This window comes from Scleropages formosus, chromosome 7, assembly GCF_900964775.1.
Source record: "Scleropages formosus chromosome 7, fSclFor1.1, whole genome shotgun sequence".
Lineage (NCBI taxonomy): Eukaryota > Metazoa > Chordata > Actinopteri > Osteoglossiformes > Osteoglossidae > Scleropages > Scleropages formosus.
Genome location: NC_041812.1, coordinates 22,797,148 through 22,816,198, shown reverse-complemented (window position 1 = coordinate 22,816,198; position 19,051 = coordinate 22,797,148). Strand labels below are relative to the sequence as shown.

Here is a 19,051-nt window from a genome sequence, read left to right as displayed (position 1 = left end):
GAACTAACGATATTAAGATGCAGCAAACAAACTCCATGAAAGGACACCACGGTGGAACTTGTGGTGCTGGACAGAGGATGAGCTCAGAAAATGTTCAATAAGGTGTCCTTCAATAGCTCAAATTTCTGAATAAAGTGCACAAAACTCCGCCTGACAAGACAACCTGTTCAGAGGCGCTCTTTAAATGCTCTTATCAAACATTATATGAAAATCTTTCATATTTTTCCAGCTTCACATATCAAACTCGATAGTCGAGTCGTGCAGTCATTCGGTTTTGACTCCCTAAGCATTTTCTGACCTACTTCTGTCAGGCACATGTAACACCTGGCAGCACACAGAACGAAAACAGCGCCTTCACACGCTGGAATAAATAAGCATTACAAGTACATGGGGCACAAAAAAAAGCCAGTCAGATTAGCACCAGAACAACGAACACATATCCACTCCTCATTGCTATTCTCTTTGAACGGGTTATTAACCTATACTAAGAAATTACAAAAATCTGAATACTACCAAAACATGGGTTGGGGGGGGGGGGGGGGGTGCGCAACATCCTAAATATTTTAATCAACGATAAAAGAAATCCAGTATAAAGGTGAATGTGGGGGTTCCAGGTAGCACCTTGGGCAAAACTCAAGAATACCACAACTGTACTAAATATACATATTTCAGAAGTGCTTAAATTGAGGATTTTGTGTTGTACAGTGCTATTGAATCACTGCTTTAATTCATACGTTTGGTCCACAGGTGTGTATTAATTATGACAATACATCATTACAACGCGAGTTGTGCGAAGCTCTGCTGCACAATTGTTGCATTTAACAAAAACTTAAAAATCAAACTTAAATGTGACAAATGTTTTGTAACAATTTCAGACCTGCAAATTATTTAGAGAATTTCATGATTACCGACAACCACTGCACCACTTCACTCACAGAAAATATTCTGCAATCAACTTATGAAAAGTTCAAATATGAGAAAGATATGATTAAAACATTAAGTGGTTGTCATGGCGACAGCTTGCCCCCCATGGACAGCCCCATCCCTACAAAAAAATGTTGAATTCGTAAGTCAATTACAGTATTATGAACCATGGTGATCGGCACTGATATCAATACAGTAAAACTTCAAATAAATTCTTGTATACCAATTACTAATCTTCATAAGGGATACTTTGGTTGATTACATTCAAAATGCCAAACAGCTGCACATATATTATAAAAAGCAATTACAGACTGACAGCAGTGTTTTCATTTATATTAACGTGAAGACCCTTGGGCTTTGTAGCATTCACGAAGGTCATCTGTGGGGGAAAAAGGACCCGTTGGTTGAGACGTTCTTAGGCGTTTGTGCATCTCGTTTTATTGGCTGCCCAACATAGTACTTGCAGTCTGTTACCTACCAAGGATATGTACAGACATCCTAATGTGGTACAACCTAGTGAACACTGCACTGTCGTTCAAAAATATATATATTTAATAAAGGGATAATTGCTGAGACATAGTAAATATATCAGTTAATAAAGCAAATGTTTCCAAATTCCAAGACTCTATTCAAAACATTGCTTGAACATCAGAATTAAGAGAATTCTGCTGCATTTGAATGTCAACATCCATAGATTGTTAGATTCTCAAAGATAAAGGGAGTTAAACTCAGTCATATGTAAGAGGTGCAGTTTTATTCGTGGTTTTGGCTGTTGCTCTGCTGGAAGTATTACACCACTCTGGATCCAGGTGCATCATGGGAAAATATTTATAGGCAAAAATGGACACAACTGGCCCGAATGCTACTGCTGAACAAGCCGTCATGTGAAAGTGAAGCAGTGAAATGAACGAGAAGTCAGAGAAACACAAATGCGGGTTCCAGGAGACAAAGCACAGGGATCCAGGAGCGAATCAAAGTGCGTTCCCTGCCCCAGTCTGCAACCCGTACCATTCAGCATCCACAGTCATCACCTGTTCAGAGAGACCAGTGAGGCTTTTACTTCTCAGGGACCGAAACTGTTCACGGAGCTTTGGTGGCACCACACTTTTCCAATGGTTCAATAGGGGACACAGTGGAGCCCAAGAAAAGCTGTAAACCACAGGCAGACTGCCAGGCAATTTTAAGAGTTGCCATTTGTGTTGCTTGAGCCTGCAGACACAAGGTATCGCCACAGGCAGCACACTTCCACCAGAGAGATAAAGTCACTATCAGCTGGCATTGTCACCGTTTTGCTGACATTTATCATTCAGGTATGCTTTTGCACATCTAGATGCACGTTTCATACGTTGCGCACATACCGCGTTTATTCAAATCTTTACACTTGTTGAAATGCTTTTAACCCTTCATTCAGATTAAAACCCTGAAAGCCCCAGGTTCTCTCAAAGTGGTCACACTTTCAGTGCTGGGTGGTGCCTCCTGCTCACATGTTTCCTGGGTTTGGAAGCATCAAGGAGATGAGGAGTGAGATGGTCAGGAGATGGAGGCTCCGGTTAAACACACATTTCCTTCTGCTGGTAGAGGTGCCTTAATACAGAGGCTGAAACTGAGTAGTGAGAAGCTGCTGTAAAGAAAAAAAACCTTTTACTGAAAGAAAATACTGTACTCAGTTTCACTGTTAACAGGTTTAAAAAAAAAAGATGACAAAGGACAGACTTCCACCTGATGTGGGACAGACCCACAGGTGTATTGTGATGTGTGCTGCAGTTAAAAAATGGTTCCTCAGTGCCTTTCAGTCAGTGCCATCTGCTCAGCACATTAAAGCCCAACGGCGCAGGAACGAAGTCTAGTCCATACACACGAAGAACACGTGTTCTGTGGTCTGCAGCCGGAGAGCAGAAGAAGCTGATTCGCAGGGAAAATGGGGAGGTTCACAGCAGGAGTGCCAGGCTGCTCGGCTCTAGAGCAGGTCCACACGGCGGTAGTAGAGCAGGTAGGCGGTACGTTCCGCGTTCTGCTTCAGCACTTGCTGCTGGCTTACCACCTTGACTGTCTGATCGTCGATACGCAGCCAGCCATTCAGACCGATGTGGAAGACGTCTGTGGTGTAGTGTCCACCCGTGGCACTGTTCCCGTGGTGATAAACCACTGCAGGGGAGACAGAGGGTGGAAAAGCCCATTCAGTAGACATATTTTTCACAATGCATCAAGACAGACAAAAGCGCGGAATTTTAAAAATTACAGTACGAAGTGTCAATAAGCATCAATATGTGGCTGTGAAAGGTGATAAACAGGGTCATTGCGGGTTGAACCAATAGACGTATTACTCTCGTTTCCTTCTCATTTACTTACAAAAAAAAAAATAAAAAATCCACAAGAGACACACACTGACTCACTTGTGTGCTGAGGCTGGCAGCCTTTAATAAATGCTTCTGTTCAGGATCCTTTGCCAGAACCAACTTTTCACCACAGAAACATGGTAACTTTACCACTAAATTTATTCAGTTTTTACTTTTTTACATAAAGAACATCTGGTAGCGTAGTAGTAGTGTGTCTACCTACTTCATCCCTGTTGAAGCTGTTAACTCGCAGGAGAGCTTTTTCAAGAAATCTAAGCTACGATGCTGAAAAAAGAATGCTTGAGAACTTAAGTATATTTGTGTATATTGAAATATCACCAAAATCTATGCTAAACAAGACTCAGAGCAAACAGGACTAAAAGGTATAACTGAGGGTCCCACAGGGAAAACAACCAACTCCTTTAGTTCCTGATGCCCTGGTAATGAGCCCATAAAACTGTCAGCACATCCTCCACAGGATGACATTTGGCAAAATTCTCACCAAAATTAAGAGATACAGTTCACAGAAGGCTGAAATTTAAAAGATTCCTACTGAAATTCGTGAGAAATCTTGCTTAAGACACTGTGTGTTTCTGGAGCCAAAAGATCAACATCAGATCATCTGTTTATTTCCAGGGAACCAATTATGTGTACAAAACATGCAGATCTACTCATAGAGGAGGAAAAGCACTGCTGAGAAACTACATGCTGGCAGAGGCAGTAGATTGAGACTGAAAATGAATGTTAATGAAGCAACATCCTTATTAATTGTATCGCTTAGTCAGAGTACAAGAGCAGAGCCCCTCACAGGTCTGCATCCATGAATGTCTGGGTTACAAACTCATGTCCACACTAATATTAATTAATGGATGCGACCCCTACATTCAATTCAATTCATTTTTTTCAGGTGGGTAATTTTACTAGCCCAATTTAGGGCAAAGTACCTTGCTCAAAGGTACTACACACAGAGGAGGGATTCAAACCTACAACTTTGGCATCAAAAGGCAATGGGGTCTAAACACTACACTACTAGCTCACTCTGTATGGTAGCCTGTATAAACTTCCAAAGTTTTAAACAGGACAGTAATTTGATATATAAAACAGCGAACATGTCAGATTCTTCATTTTATGAGGAGAAAAAAAGTTCTTAAACTGTCATAAAACAGACAAAGTGTGAACCACTGAATCGTTTTCAACACATTTGTTTCTTTCAAACCAGACGTGCAGACAGCAAAAAGAGCCGCTAAGCTGCAGCCCCGGGAAAAATGACTGCATTGTTATAGTGACTGTCTCCAAGGTGTTCTGTACTGGCAACTTCCCGACAACAGATGAGCACCTTTTACCTCCGAAACAAAAATATACTCCAGAAGGTAATTCATTATATTCAAGCTGCAGGAGATGAATAAGACCCCAGATCCCCCAGGGACTGGTGCCTGCATGAGCTGCTTCTCAGCCTGGGTGAAAAGACGAAAAGCGCGCCGCGTTCTTGCTACAGGAAAGTTGTGTACTGAAAAGGCAACTGGACACGGCAGGGAGCCGTGCAGGACCCCGGCCCCAGGCCTGGGCATGCTACACAACGTAAGCACACCCTGCAGGAACCTCCTGGGTGGGAACGCTCAGTACCCAGAGTGCCGTCACCCTTTCGCGCGCGAGAACCCGGAGTGTCACCCTGAGGCTGCACTTTGTCAATCAACTGTTCCCAGTGAAGCTGCAGACGGCCATGACGGCAGAGAATAGAGGGCCTAGAAGTACGCTGAAGGGTGCGATGACATCGTTTCATCGGATGTTCTGCTGATAAAGGCAGCTCTTCGTTAAAAGCCTTACACCCACATTCACATTTCACACACAGAAACTAGTGCAACTAGTAGATTTTGTACATTTGGGAATAGAAGCAGAATTTTTACTTGGCTTTTTCAACATTTCATAGTATTACTTGTCAGATGGAAACTTGAGCCTGAGTTCACAGGCTCTTCGTAAGACAGTATAATAAGTTTTAAAATGGCATACCTGCAAAGAGCCGGTAGGTTCTTTGGCCTTTGAAAATCTTACTCCGCACCCCTGGTGAGAGAAGATCTGAAAAAAAATAGTTCAGTGTAAATAAAGACTCTTCCAAAAACTCAATTAGTTACAATCATACTTTTAAAAAAAAAAAAAAAAAATTGTCAGGAAGAACACTGTCCAAACAAATATCTAATTTAAATCTATAACTGATCAGTGTTTTAGTTCAGTTCTCATACTTTTCAAAGATATTAAGCTGGCGTATAGATCACACTGCCAGTGAGAGGCCTCAAACTTTGTTACTGGACAAAGGCACTGCCTGCTTGTTTAAAAACAAAAACTTGCGAAATCTGAAGTGCAGGGTCCACAGCACGACAATAGGCTGGTACCTCTGCTGATCTCCAGATCTACAGGGTAGTCAACATTCTTCACTAGCTTCTGACACCCGCCAGATTTCTCAAAAACAAATCTCTTCAGGTGGAGGACCAGAACTGGTGGCAGCTCCTCCAGAGTCACCCTCCGGCTGATCTCAATCTGCGAAGAAGCGATAACGTCAAAACACAGGAGAGCAACGCGTCAGCATTGACAGGAATGCCCGTTTATCCACCGACACCAGAAACACACTGCTTAAACACCTGCCGTGCCGATAATGCCATCTGAAGGATGGTATGAAGGTATTGCAAAAACCCATCTCAAATAACAGAAACACTGTACTGTGATTAATATAAGCCAGAAACTTTAACTAGGGTAAAACAACATCTGATCAGTCCATCTCAGCACAGTTAGTTACAGCCATAATTTATTCTGAACAGTGCTGAGAAATCTTACACCTGAGCTGCAGGTGTTTATTGTGGAACTGAAATACAAACAGTTGAATAAAGTAAAGCAACTGCACAGCCAGATTTGACACAGACATGTTTCCCTGGCATGACAACCAGGCATACACACACACACACACACACACTAGAATACAAAGACACAGAGCTCTCTAACAAGAAAGAAAAAGAAAGATCAACAGTTAAAGTCCTACTGTGCTGCTAAATGTTCGCACTGAAGGGAGTTTTGTCTTGAGAGGGAAAAAAAAGCCTTATACAGAGGCCTGTCCAAGGTGCCAGCCCCACTATCCTACAACTGTGCACTGAGTCGCACCTCCTGCTTCGTTCTGCTGGTGTAGCCATGGACGGACTCTCGTGCCACCAGCGACTCCAGAGCCTCCTGCACCGTGTGGATTTTCTCTGACTGGATGTCCAGCTGTAGGGTGAAGAAGAGCTGTAGCGTGGCTGACTCCTTGGAGCTCTGCTGGTACACGACAGACCTGCACAGCACACAGCACACACGTCAAAGACAGAACACTGGGTTTTACATTACTCACAGGTGTCAGTCTTGATTTTACATGTAAGCGTAAAGGAAAATTCTAGGCCTTTTCTAAACACCTCTTTTACGCTCCTTAAACATTTGATTTTGTTACATTCGGTAGAATCTATCAAATTTGTTTTTCCCACTACTGGGGGGGCACTGAGGATCAAAAATGCACTCATAAATTATCATAATTTCCAAAAAGCAGCACCATTTCTGCACCACCTTTCTATGAAAAAAGATTCTATGAGTTCTTAGTCTAGTTGAGCATATAAAAATTCTTATTCCAAAGGCTTTAAATAAAAAATAAAATTAAAATATAAAAAAAAAAAAAAAAAAAAACACTGGATGGCAGGACACCATACCTTATGTGGCCACCGAATATATCGGTGATGGGGGTACGGATAAAATCTGCCTGGCGAGTTACGGAGGTCTTGTTTCGGGGCCCCACTTGTTCCCATTCGTCATCGCTTCCTTCCTCCTGTCTTTCCGCCATATCTTCTTGAGCTCTCGGTTGGGATACTGGACCATTTAGTGTCGATGCCTCTGTCCACGCAGAAAAACCAATTCACAAATACAACTGGAGTTTGAAATCTCAGTGTTTTTTGTACATCGAAAGACAGTAAGAACCACTGCAAAAGTAAATCATGCAACTGGTAAATTTTGCTGTTAAAGAATGTATGCTATGTGTCAAACTAACTTCCTTCCTGTGGAGAAAGGAGCTTCTTCAGAGCCAACATCTCCTCATGCAGACCATTGAGGATGTAACCCAGATATTCCTCTGCATCCTCCTGTCGGCCCTGAAAATCAGTCAGCAGCAGGTTACAGGGGGTCAAGACAGACTAATAGACACCACAGCTGGCGGAAAGCATCACTAGGTAACTGATTTGATTGAGAGTATTTACTGTGCATTATTTTACCGTTAGCCTTAAAACAGAACAGGAGATTTGCTCATCTTCACAATGTGACAGTTTACCTTCTCAGAAAGACTTGACTTGATGACAGTCAGAAGTCTGTAGATATAGTCAGGCTCAAAGGGAACTCCGGCTCTAATGTCCTTCATCATTTTGTCTCCCACTGAAACACAAATTGGGACAGAATTGGACACTGATGAAAAATGTGTTTACACTGCACTGAAGAAGAAACATCAACCACCACAACAGGTACTCAACCCTGTGTCTTGGCCTTGGGTGGTACAGGCATATTGCTGAATTCGCTCACCAGCCTCACACTGCAGGGACAGACAAACGGAGACAAAGCAGTCAAGAGTAAAGCTGGAGGAACACCTCACTTCATCCCTGAACACAAAAAATCACCACAATTCCTTCCTACCTGGTCCTATTTCAGCTTTAAAAAAAAAACTGAGAAATGGCAATACATAGTTACATGAATATACATTTCTTAAAATATCACACTGCACATTAAAACAAGCACTAGGGTTCCAAAATGAATTCAAAAACCTAAAATACCCCTGTAAGTAATACACCTGTGAGGAGACCATTATTACTGATGGGGAGTGGGGCACAGGTTCAATGAAGGATGTGATTAACAACGAATACACACTTATTAGCATGGTTGCTACAGTGAACATTAGTGAAAACATTGCAAAAAATGGCTTTGTTTAAACTGCATCATGGTAGACTATATGATGTTAAGCACGCAATGACTGCATGTCACACAAATCATATGCATACTAATGCACATACATTTTTTGGAGAAGCACAGAGGTATGGCGGCATTACTTACAAGTTATTAATCATCGGTGTGGAGGAAGATGATGCCTGCATCTCACTCACTATGGGGAGAGACTTCATCAGGTGGTACATCGGCGGGCAGGCAACCAGTGCCTGCAGTGTCTTTAGGTGAAGAGGCAAGGACAACCCACCAAGCACAGGAGAAAGGCAGCTAACTCCCAATCAACTATATTTTTTCAAGGCATTCCTAATTTTGGTCATGCTGTGCACAAGAAAAAAGAGCCAAAGGATACAAGGCTTGTTCCCTTATTCTTTTCCCTCCACTATCCCAAAAGGTGGTACAAATGAGTTTATAAACATTTCAGTTTATTAACAACTGAAACAGCCTTATGACTGACCACATTTACTTGCCTGGCACACCACATCTTTACCATGACTGGACCACTTGGGAAAAAAAAACCCAGTGGGTTAAAAAAAAAAAAAAAAAAAGGATACAGCATTAATATAGCACCAGTTACCCTTGTTGATCAGTCCTCTTGGCTGCAAAGACACTGGTTTGTGTATCAACTTCACATTTTCAATCAAGTCTGGGGATAAAAACAAGAAATCCACATAATCACATTTTCACCTAGTCACTCAAAAAAAAAAAAAATGGCTCTACACACACACACACACACACACATAATATATATATACACACATATACACATATATATACACACACACACACACACACACACACTAATCGGGTCCTTCCTGCTGTATCTTAAGTTACTTCAGGAAAAAGTTACAATACCCCAGGGGATTCTTCCTGGAAAGTATTACATTAAAAATAAAAAATAAGGTCAGGCAGCACAAGGCACTACCTGCAATAAATGTGTTACATTAAAAAATTTCAATGCTTAAGGACTGTTTTAGATGCAACAGATCTTGGGTTGCCAATATGTTGCCAGCCACAGTGCAGCAAGTCAGGCAACATGAAGTTATTCAAAATAAAATTACATTAGTATGTCATTAATTTTAAGCCCCTACAATTGGAGTCTATTCATAAAATTGTCGTAATTCATACACAGATCATTAAAAAAGTTTGAGAAAACTGTTAAAGCTAAAAGTCTACACTTACAGCACATCGTGTTTCATTTCATACCATTGGGGTGGCGTAGAGTCAAAAGGATGAAAATTGTGTTACTGTGGAAATACTTTGACCTAACTGTATATTCGAACTATAGTTACCGCTGTGCGTACTGCAGGCTATTTAACAATGTTTGTATTCATCTGTGCAGCCCTCCTTCCTCTGTTATGAATGTATTTATCTGCAGCCATGTTGCGTGTGAACTTCACCAGGACGACTCTGCAGACCTTGGCTGTCTGTCCTGTCTCACCCACCGAAGATCACTGGAAGGCTGAATCCCTCCCTGATCATTTCTGAAACTGTATTAAACACCAGCAGTGCTTCCTAATTGGATGGTGTCTGCATGGCCAGCAGGAGTGGCCAAATGCTCCCCCCTCCCTCCGAACCTACCTAAACATTTTTCATTCACTGCCTTTCCTTGCATCCGTCTTAAAAAGTTTGTCATTCTTGGTCTACCAGTGTGCTGGGAGGAAATGACTTCCTCCTTTATTCAAATGATGCACAAGGTCTTTGATTCTCACTTAAATTGTCTCCAGTACGTCATGTTTGCATCCTATCACACTTATGGTTATGGTGTCTGTGTGCATGTGATTAAGTGTGCAAAAACATCCTTCCACATACACAAGGCACCTACAGAAATAGATGTGATCAGCTCTGCCTCTGTAACCCTTTCAGCTTCATGCTATATCACCAATGCCATGCCATGTTTTGAGAAACTCATAACTCATGTTATGGCACCTCCTAGTGTTCAAGCTGATGTACTGCCAAGCGAGTCCATTCCAACCCCAACCACAAGAGGAGACAAATTAGAACTGAAGACAATACGGTACCTGCAAGCCTTGGGGCGAGGGGATCCTCAGTAACATGGACAGGGTGACTCTCGTTCACCTCCCTGACCTGCTCCACTGCCGGAGCTGTGGTTGCGGCCCCAGGAACAGGAGCCGGAATGTTCTTTACGCCCACGTAGGCTGGTAGCCCAACCGGCAGGGGCTTAGAGTTGTGAAAGAGGCTAGCCCATGACTTTAGCTGGCTGACAGCAGAAGAAGGAGCAATGGATGAGGCAGTGGGTACGCCCCCCGGCCAGGTCTCACCACTGGCACTCTCAGCAACCTGCTGGGGCACCCGTGGCTGGAGTTCCTCCACCTCACAGGAGACACCTGGCCCATTGAGCGCTGCTTGGTTGTTTGGTCCCCTGTTGACAGGCTCATCAGCAGCACGGGCCACATGTGGCCTCAGAGCAGAAGCAGTGGGGATGGTGGGCATACAGGCAGGGCCTGGGCACTGCCTTGCTCCACACAGCACTTCGGAGTTCTCTGGGGCTGGAGCCCCAGCTGTCCTTACTCCCTCTGCTGCCCCACCACTGTCAGAGGAGGATGATGAATTGGTTGCATCATTACTGTCTGATGAGGTGATTCTCATGTGTGGAGAGGATTCAATATGGCTGTCACAAGTCCTCCGACTGCCTGTATCAGCAGATGCCTCCACTGCATCTGATGGAAGGCTGTTGCCAGGGCTACATGCGGAGGGCTCCGACCGAGACTCCGCAAGCATGTCCTCTGACTCAGTTGGGGTGACTGATGTGTGACCGTTGACTAGCCCTGCCACCTTGGCATGGATCATGGAGGAACTACCAGATCCCTCCAGGTAACTGTAGTACCCTGGTGGGCGTTTTTTCTTCTTCTTGCGCTCTCGCTGCTCCAAACCTCCTAGGACTGGTCCACCCTCCAGATCCACACCATCCGTGGTGCTGAAGTCAACCCCATTGCCATCTTGCAGGGATGACAGTGACTTGGGCACCGCCTGGCAGCCCGCAATAAACTCGGGAGCCTGGGGGTTTAGAGTACTGGAGACCTTACAGGTTGAGTCTTTCAGCACCAACGGCTCCAGGCCCATGGGCTCATCTACTCCAAAGCAGATGCGTTCGTAGGCTTCTCCTGTGCAGAAAGCAAACAGCAGATGACTTCAGAAAGGAAAATGTGCAGAAAATCCTTCCTCAACCTCTTTTGACTGGGGGGGGATGAGATGACAGTAAAAAGGATAAAAATAAATGTTCATGTGCCTGAGTGTGCATCTATCTACAATTTTATGAACATATTAAATATTAAAGCTGAGGAGTTTTTTCCTCCTCCAACTAAACTTAAAAGCTTTTTATACAAAAAAAGTAAAACAACTTCACTCTAGCTTAAACAGAGAGAACACCACCAAATATACACTTTAAGAATGTTTACTGAACATATTTATAACCCCATATTTGGAAAAATTCCATATCCTTTTAAGATCAGCCGTTCACTTTTGTCCACCGTAAAGGACATATTAAGAGTACCTGCCAAGTGGGAAGGTTAATGCACCTTACAGAGGAAATTATATACTTTTATGCAATTCTGTGTGTTTGGGGATGGGGCCTTGAAGTTCCTCGAAATACATTCACAAAGTTTTTTGGGGGGCTGGATCTCAGGAGGACTGTCCACACATTGATCTCAACTTCTTCCCTTGAAACACTTAAAGCCTTTTAAAACATGACAGGAGACAGTGGAGGACATGTAGAGCTGTGGCATGTTGCTTAGTTAATTATGGTTAGGGAACTGGCTTTAAAGCAAGCGCTCAGCTCAAAGTATGGAGAATGCAGAGTTTGAAAGAGCAGCAATGTGTTGAGAACTGTTAGGACTTCCAAAGACACTCCTCTGACTGCCCGTCAGAAAAAGTTATGCCCATGCCACTAAAATCCACTGACTTCATAGGTGTAAAACATTCAAACCTGCAGGCAGATTAAGGAAAGAAACACACATTTCACATGAGGGCCTGTTAGTGCTCCTCTAGAACAACTTGTGCTGAACAAATTCAGCTAACTCATCTAGTTAGGAAGGTCAGGTGAGGGCAATCATCTTAAAGACCGTAGAAACCTATCTTAAGACGTTTCAGCCCCTACAAAACCTGGGCATGCAAAACCTCAAAGATTTCTCAGGAGAGAACAAGAGGACAGGATGCGAAAAAGTCACTGCGCGGGATGCCCAACTCACCACAAACCTGTCGCCTCACAGATTCCGCCATGAAAGGCACAGCAGGAGTACAGTAACCTCCTAAATACACAATTAATACACATTGAGATGTTCACAGCGCACACAACAAAAAACCGTACTTAAAACTGAAATGATCCTGAAATTGTCATTGGAGGGGGTCAGGTTTTGCAGCAAAAACAAAAACTGTGCAGCTGCATTTATTTGCTTATTTTACTCAATATGCGATAACCAGAAAAGACCCTTTAGCATGAGAATATGCTCCCAGCCTTTTTTTTTTTTAATGTGTCACATTTAATTGTATTCAAGCATTAGAATTATTCTTTTGCTTTCTCTGTAGTCACAGTATTATTTCATTACTGTGCCAGAAACAAACCTAAGTTGAAACAAAAAAAAACACTCTAAAGCCAAAGGAAATTTAAGAGGGGGGTTCTTAAGACATGGATATTGATGTTTACCTTCTTGTGCATTAAACTACATTAGTGCCATAGCTGGCTCACAGTTTTTTTTTTTTAATGTAATGTACAGCATTTTATCTACTTCAAGAATGATGAAAGAACTCTTTTGCAAACAATCACACGTATAGCATCCACGCTCGAAAATGGCAACCTATTGCCTTTTATTTACAAGAGCACAAGTTCGCTTGGCACTTTTGTGATTTCACTTTGATTGACTTTCTACTGACAAAGCAGACTTCATCTAATGATGATAAAAAGGAAAAATGTGTATGAAACACTGACTACAGTGTGAGAGAGAAACATGGCCAAATGACAGTGCACTGTGCGTGAATTTCCACCCAGTGTTTCCAGAACAAGGACACTTCCCTTACCTGAGGACTGATTGACGCAGGACACTTTGTCCAACACTGGAGGAAGCTGCCAAAACAAGAGTTTTTAAAAATAATAATAAAAAAAAAATACAAAAAAAACCTAATGCTAAACAAACATCACAAACTTTGAAAATTAACATTTCAAAATAGAAACTTTTGAAAATGTATTTTGAAATTATAAATAAAAATAATGCTGTCTCCCCCTTTTGGGCTAGTGCCTTGTAATCTGACATACACAGATGCTGTGTTATAACATGTTAGAAACAACAGAAATAATTATTAATTTGTGTAAGTGTAAAAATTCTTCCATAATTTAAAAAAATGTTTTGTTACCCAAGAACAGAAACTCATAAGAAAATTCAAATTAGCACATAATACATTTACAGTTTATTTAGTTGATGCTTTGCTCCAAAGTGACTTACAATTATTCACCTTTATACAGCTTGGAGATTTTTTTTATTGGCGCAATTTAGTGGGGGAAAAAAAAATTCTGCATATTTACCTCAACATAAGATCGGGGAGTTGTGAAGAACCGGTTGAATTCATCAGCACTGAATTCCCCAAAGATGTACTGGAAGGGGGGGAGGGGAATCATTAGAAGAGAACCTCATATAAACAGTTTACACCAGTGTGCAAATGCACAATACTTTATAGTTTTATTTGCATATTCAAGGCAGTAACAATGCCAAATTCGGTGGTAAATAAAAGGCTGTATAACTAAATTGTGAAAGTCATTTTTCCAAACAAAACCAAAAATAACATGGCAGTTTAGGGCAGGGGACAAAAAAAAAACATTTTCATACGCATGAGAAACTGCCATGCAGTTCAACTTGTCACAGTGACACAGCAGACCTGACGGCGCTGCGCTGTGAACAATGTCCAACCCTTATCGAGCCCGGCAGTGGAGGGACAGCCAAGGAACGGCACCGTAACCTTACTTCACGCACCATTCTAAGTCACGTGTAACGTTAAAAAAAAGAAAAAAAAGAAAAAAAAAAAAAAAACACTTAACAGGTCCGGTACACGCTGACTGAAGATGAGAGCCAGAGTCCACGAGCGGTGTCGCTACAGGCTGTCCTTGGAGACCTTAAGCAGCCTTATGTTAAAATTACACCAGAGCCTCACACCAAGAGCACAGGACTTCAATACAGACCTCAAGGAGAGCAATTTTATTGTTTAACAACACAAACACATCAGAAACTCAAGGTGTCGATCAATTCATGAATAACTCCAAGAAAATGTGGCAATACTAGCTGTTTCTGTATTACTTCAACTGTGCCAATTAAACCTACACCAGAATATTAACGTGTGTCCATTCTTCAAATGCTAGTACAAAAGCAGTTGTGTTAAAGGACTTTATGCAAGGGTTTAAATACTGTGGCAAAAAAAAAAAAAAAAAGTGACTCGTGACACACGAACACCGACTGGTTAAAAGGTCAGATTTTATGGGTTCAAACAAGGGCAAGCGGCTCTGTTCTCCCACAGTGCATTGCACCTCGGCTTCCTCCTGGAAAATAAATAACTTTAAAAACGCAGCTTTGGAGAATTTCCCTCAGAAGTACCACAAAGACTGCAAAAGAGTGAAAAATCTAAAAGCCCTCAAATTATTTAGTCTAGGATGAAAAAAATATTCTCAAAAATAAATGTTTGTTTTATGATACACAGAACTTAAACTAAAATCAAATTTTTGCCCATGAATCTCTAACTCACAAAAACTAAAAGTACAATTTCTAACATTTTAAAAGTTAGAGTAAATTTCCTTGATTATATGCTTTCTAAGGTGCAACAACAAAAATGCATATAAACTGATTTTCATGTCAACAATTTTAAACCATGACATATAGTTACAGTTATTTTCCCCAAGAAAAGCTCAAACAACACTATTTGTGCTATGAGATATCCAAGGTACCAACGTACGTGGACAGCTGGCAGTAGTGATTAGAGCTGCTGCCTCTGGACTCAAAGGTCAAAGGTTCGATTCCCACTTCTGGCTCAACTACAATATACTTAGTTTATTGTAAGTTGCTCTGGAAAAAGTGTCAGCTAAATTAATAAATGATATGGTTTAATGTAAGCTTTAGGAAAACGGCGAACAAGATGAACTGGGACCAAAGGAGTCAGCTGCAGCGTACGTATAAGCGGGCGTCCCTACGGAAACCGCACCACTAGGGAACACAGCTGTAATTCAAGTGTTCAGATGATAAATAACTCCTGCTGTAATGTAACTGTCAAGTAAGGATCGCCATCGCCCCTCCCACCGTCACTCCAACACGCAGGAGAAAACTGCAGTGAAAAAAGAGCGATGACTTTCAATCATCCCAACTGCTCCAAAATGACAAAAAGAGCGCTGCTGACAACACTGCACTGCATGCTGAACAGAGTAAACACATCGAGGTACCAACCTGTCCTGCAGCTTGCAAGCTGCACACGAGAAATTTGAGTTAATTTCCCCACAATAATCGTAAGTGTGAAAATATGACAGCTGATGCAGTAAATGTGGTAATTTACAACTTATTAAAACAGGACACTTTAAACCTCAGTCTCAACCGTTCAATTTGTTTTCACTTTGCAAACTATTAACGATAAATAAATGAAAATGACTGAAATAGTTCAAAGTTAGGGGAGAGCAGTGGGTTTGGCCAAGTCCCGCTCTCTGGCGAGTCTGGGGTTTGAGTCCTGCTTGGGGTGCCTTGTGATGGACTGGCGTCCCGTCCTGGGTGCGTCCCCTCCCCTTCAGCCTTGCGCCCTGTGTTGCTGGGTTAGGCTCCGGCTCGCCACGATCAGGGCAAGCCGTTTCATCTTGTGTGTGTGTGTAGATAAAACTTGGGGAAGAAAACGACACCTAGAAAAGTATGAAGACTGTCAAATCTGTCCATGGGAGGTGGCAACGTGAGGCCACCGATGTGAAAGTCACGCGCCGTGTTGAGGACAGCGAACCGGAGACGGGGGGCATCGACGGCAGACTGGATTACACACGCAGATTAGCCGTTAAACTCCCACGATTCCAGGGGAGAAGCAGTATTTCGGCCACCGTAACAGTCCACCGCATGACTCACCCCAGATCATGTGACAGTGACGGCCACCGCAGCGCATTACCGCGTCCGCGTGAGAAGCTCCCAGTGAACGAGAGCAACTCTCCCGACCAATCGCACAACCGGCACCCCGGAACAGTTCCAGAGGCGCCGCTTGGCCACTTCCACTGACGTTTCCGTTCAGTTCACTGAGCTGATATTCTTCACAGCACTGCTCACACTGACCCATCCCACCAGGTCCAGCTGCCCGGGGAATTTTTACCTCAGAGTAAATCAAGAGTAGCACACACACAGCAGGAGGTGCGTGGGGTTCGAGCCTGCAACCTTCTGATCCTGAGGCGGCAACACAACACAACAGCAACAACAACTCTGTCTGTGTGCTACCTGGTTGATAAACGAAAACCCCTACGAGACACTCGACTCCGAACAAGTGGAAGAAGTTACTATCATCATGCCATGAGGAAACAGAGATGCTGCAGCCGAACCCGAGACGAGAAAAGATAAAGTTTCACGAAAGAACTCTCCGCCTTCTCGCCTAAGCGTTCGAAACACAGTCACACACGACGCTTCGCTTGTCCACAGCCCGTCGTCTGACGAGTCACAGTGACCGACCGCACGTCTCATTAGTCTAGTTGGACGCTTACTGAGCTCACGTCTCACCCCCCGCCAAAAACGCGAAGCCGCACGAGCTCCGCGCCGCTGACGAGAGCGAACGGAGACGCTCACTTGGGAGAATCTGACGTGAAAAGCGACGAGACGAGAGCGAGCCGAGGCCGGACGGGGCCGAGCGAGCGCAGGAAAAGCCTGCAGAGGCACCACGGCGAGGCCGCGGGACTGTCAATCAGAGGCGGCGGCCGGGCTTCCGACCCTGCGCGCCCCGCGACGACACCGCGACCGAGACCCGCAGCAGCGGTCGGCTGGGCTCGGCCGCGCACCGCGAAGCGCGCGTGCACGCAGAATCTTTCCGCTCCAGCTACCTGGACTCCGCGCGCAGCCATGCTCCCTGCCGTTCGCGCCTCCTCCTCGCTCCGTCGAGTCTACAAAGGAAAGGGGGGAGAAAAGAAACGTTCCCGTCCGGGACTCCCGTTACATTAAAGTCAGAGCAGTGCTGCAAGCGTGCGCCCTACAGCTTCATGCTGCTGTTTGTCTGCGAAGCTCGGCGGACAGTGCGCTTCTTTCTGTCGCTTGCGCGCGCATGCACTCTTGCAAATCATGCCGCTTCCCTCGTCGCCGCCATCTTTGAGTCGCCTAGCGTCCGATCTGCGCGTGCGTGCGTGCGTCTGAACGTCAGGACGTCCCCAGGCAGTGTGCGTGCGCGTCCCTGGCGGTCGGCGCCCTTTGGAAGATAGGAAGGTGCTGACGCAGCACCCGCTGAACCTCTTCGAGGGGGAAAAAAAATGCTTGCTGTTTCTGTAATATTTCGTTCTGAATCTGTAGTGTTAAGAATTTAATAGAAAATCTGGAGCGCACTCAGATTAGGCTCGAATAATAACCCTAAATCTGTGTACACCATTTTCTCCTGCAGTGCAGCCTGGTCAATCACTCATTCTGTAAAGAGTAGCAGCAGTCACCAGTGATCAGAAGGGTGTGGGTTCGAAGACATCTTCTTCTGTAGCACCCTTGAATACATAATAAATTATATTAATTTATACATTAATAGCTAAATATTAATAATACTAATTTATGCATCTCTAGTCATGAACAAATTGGAAAGTGTGAAGAGTGGATTTTGGAAGGCAGGACACCGGGAGGGGTTCGAGGGGGGAGGGATGTAGACTAGATGAACAGGAGAGGCCTGCCTTGCAGGAAATATGATGATGTAGGCTACAGCATGATAAAAAATATGGTACTCTGCCCAGCAGCGAATGAAAGATAAGATAATTCCCGAGAACCGTTCTTCCCTTTTTTGTCTCTTGAGTTTCAGCACTCGAAAGCATATCGACTAACAAACGTGTCAGGTGTTGTGTTGTTCCAGTGTGCAGAGTTCCTTTTTTGTTGTGTTTTATCTGTTTAACGACAGATTTGGTCAGAACTCTTTAAACTGCTCCCCTCTGCAAGGCGATACGGGACAATTCGCTCACACACCACAAGAATGAAAAACAGCTTCTTCCCCAGACCTGCGAAACAGCTGAACACTGCCTGATTTTTATTGTATTACACTGTATTATCTGTTTAAACTGTTTTCTATTTTTGTACTTAAGTGTTGTGTTTTATATTGTCTGAAGAACTCAGGGAATAACACTATCATTTCATTGTATTGCACAGCAGTACAAAGACAACAAAGTCTTCAATTGAACAGCAACCGGCAAGACTCACTGACCTCAGAGCTTTAGGGCCTCAAATAATTCACCCAAACAAGACCTAAGCGCATCCTATCTGCTTTCCGATCTATTTACTTTGCATTCTACCACTGTTATTTGCTATTCCAAAATCAAAGTTGAATCGATACGATATGGCAGTGCAGCTGAGAGGCATGTCTGTCTTGCTAGAGGAGAGTTGTGAAAGTAGGCGGAATGATACACAGAAGGGCGCCCTCCTTTCTGTCAAGAGCAGGGAGCACATGGCCCTGTTTCACTGGCTCCAGGATACTGTGGGTGCCACTCCTCTTCTTGTGACACACACACACACACACACACACACACACACACACACGTTGCTGGACGAACACTTACCACACTGTGTGACAGGCCATAGGCAGTGATCCAAAGACAAGGCTACACTGGACACAACAACACT

The 19,051-nt window shown here is 43.6% G+C and overlaps 1 protein-coding gene across 2 annotated transcripts; it reads right to left on the bottom strand.

The window, feature by feature from the left end:
* Window positions 1-1,342: 1,342 nt before the first annotated feature.
* On the bottom strand, window positions 1,343-17,565 carry LOC108926342 (ubiquitin carboxyl-terminal hydrolase 10-like). Of its 2 annotated transcripts, XM_018739004.2 has the most exons (15): window positions 17,293-17,565; window positions 13,786-13,854; window positions 13,284-13,329; window positions 12,458-12,517; window positions 10,271-11,374; window positions 8,804-8,895; window positions 8,361-8,470; window positions 7,787-7,845; window positions 7,591-7,691; window positions 7,315-7,414; window positions 6,980-7,160; window positions 6,408-6,573; window positions 5,648-5,792; window positions 5,268-5,333; window positions 1,343-3,069 (listed from the first exon to the last, which is right to left on the bottom strand). In XM_018739004.2, the coding sequence occupies exons 1-15, from the start codon at window positions 17,311-17,313 to the stop codon at window positions 2,882-2,884; spliced, it is 2,508 nt and encodes an 835-aa protein (XP_018594520.1). In that variant the 5' UTR covers window positions 17,314-17,565; the 3' UTR covers window positions 1,343-2,881. The 2 variants fall into 2 exon arrangements, with proteins under 2 accessions (XP_018594520.1, XP_018594521.1); XM_018739005.2 differs by lacking the exon at window positions 12,458-12,517.
* Between the last annotated feature and the right edge of the window lie 1,486 nt (window positions 17,566-19,051).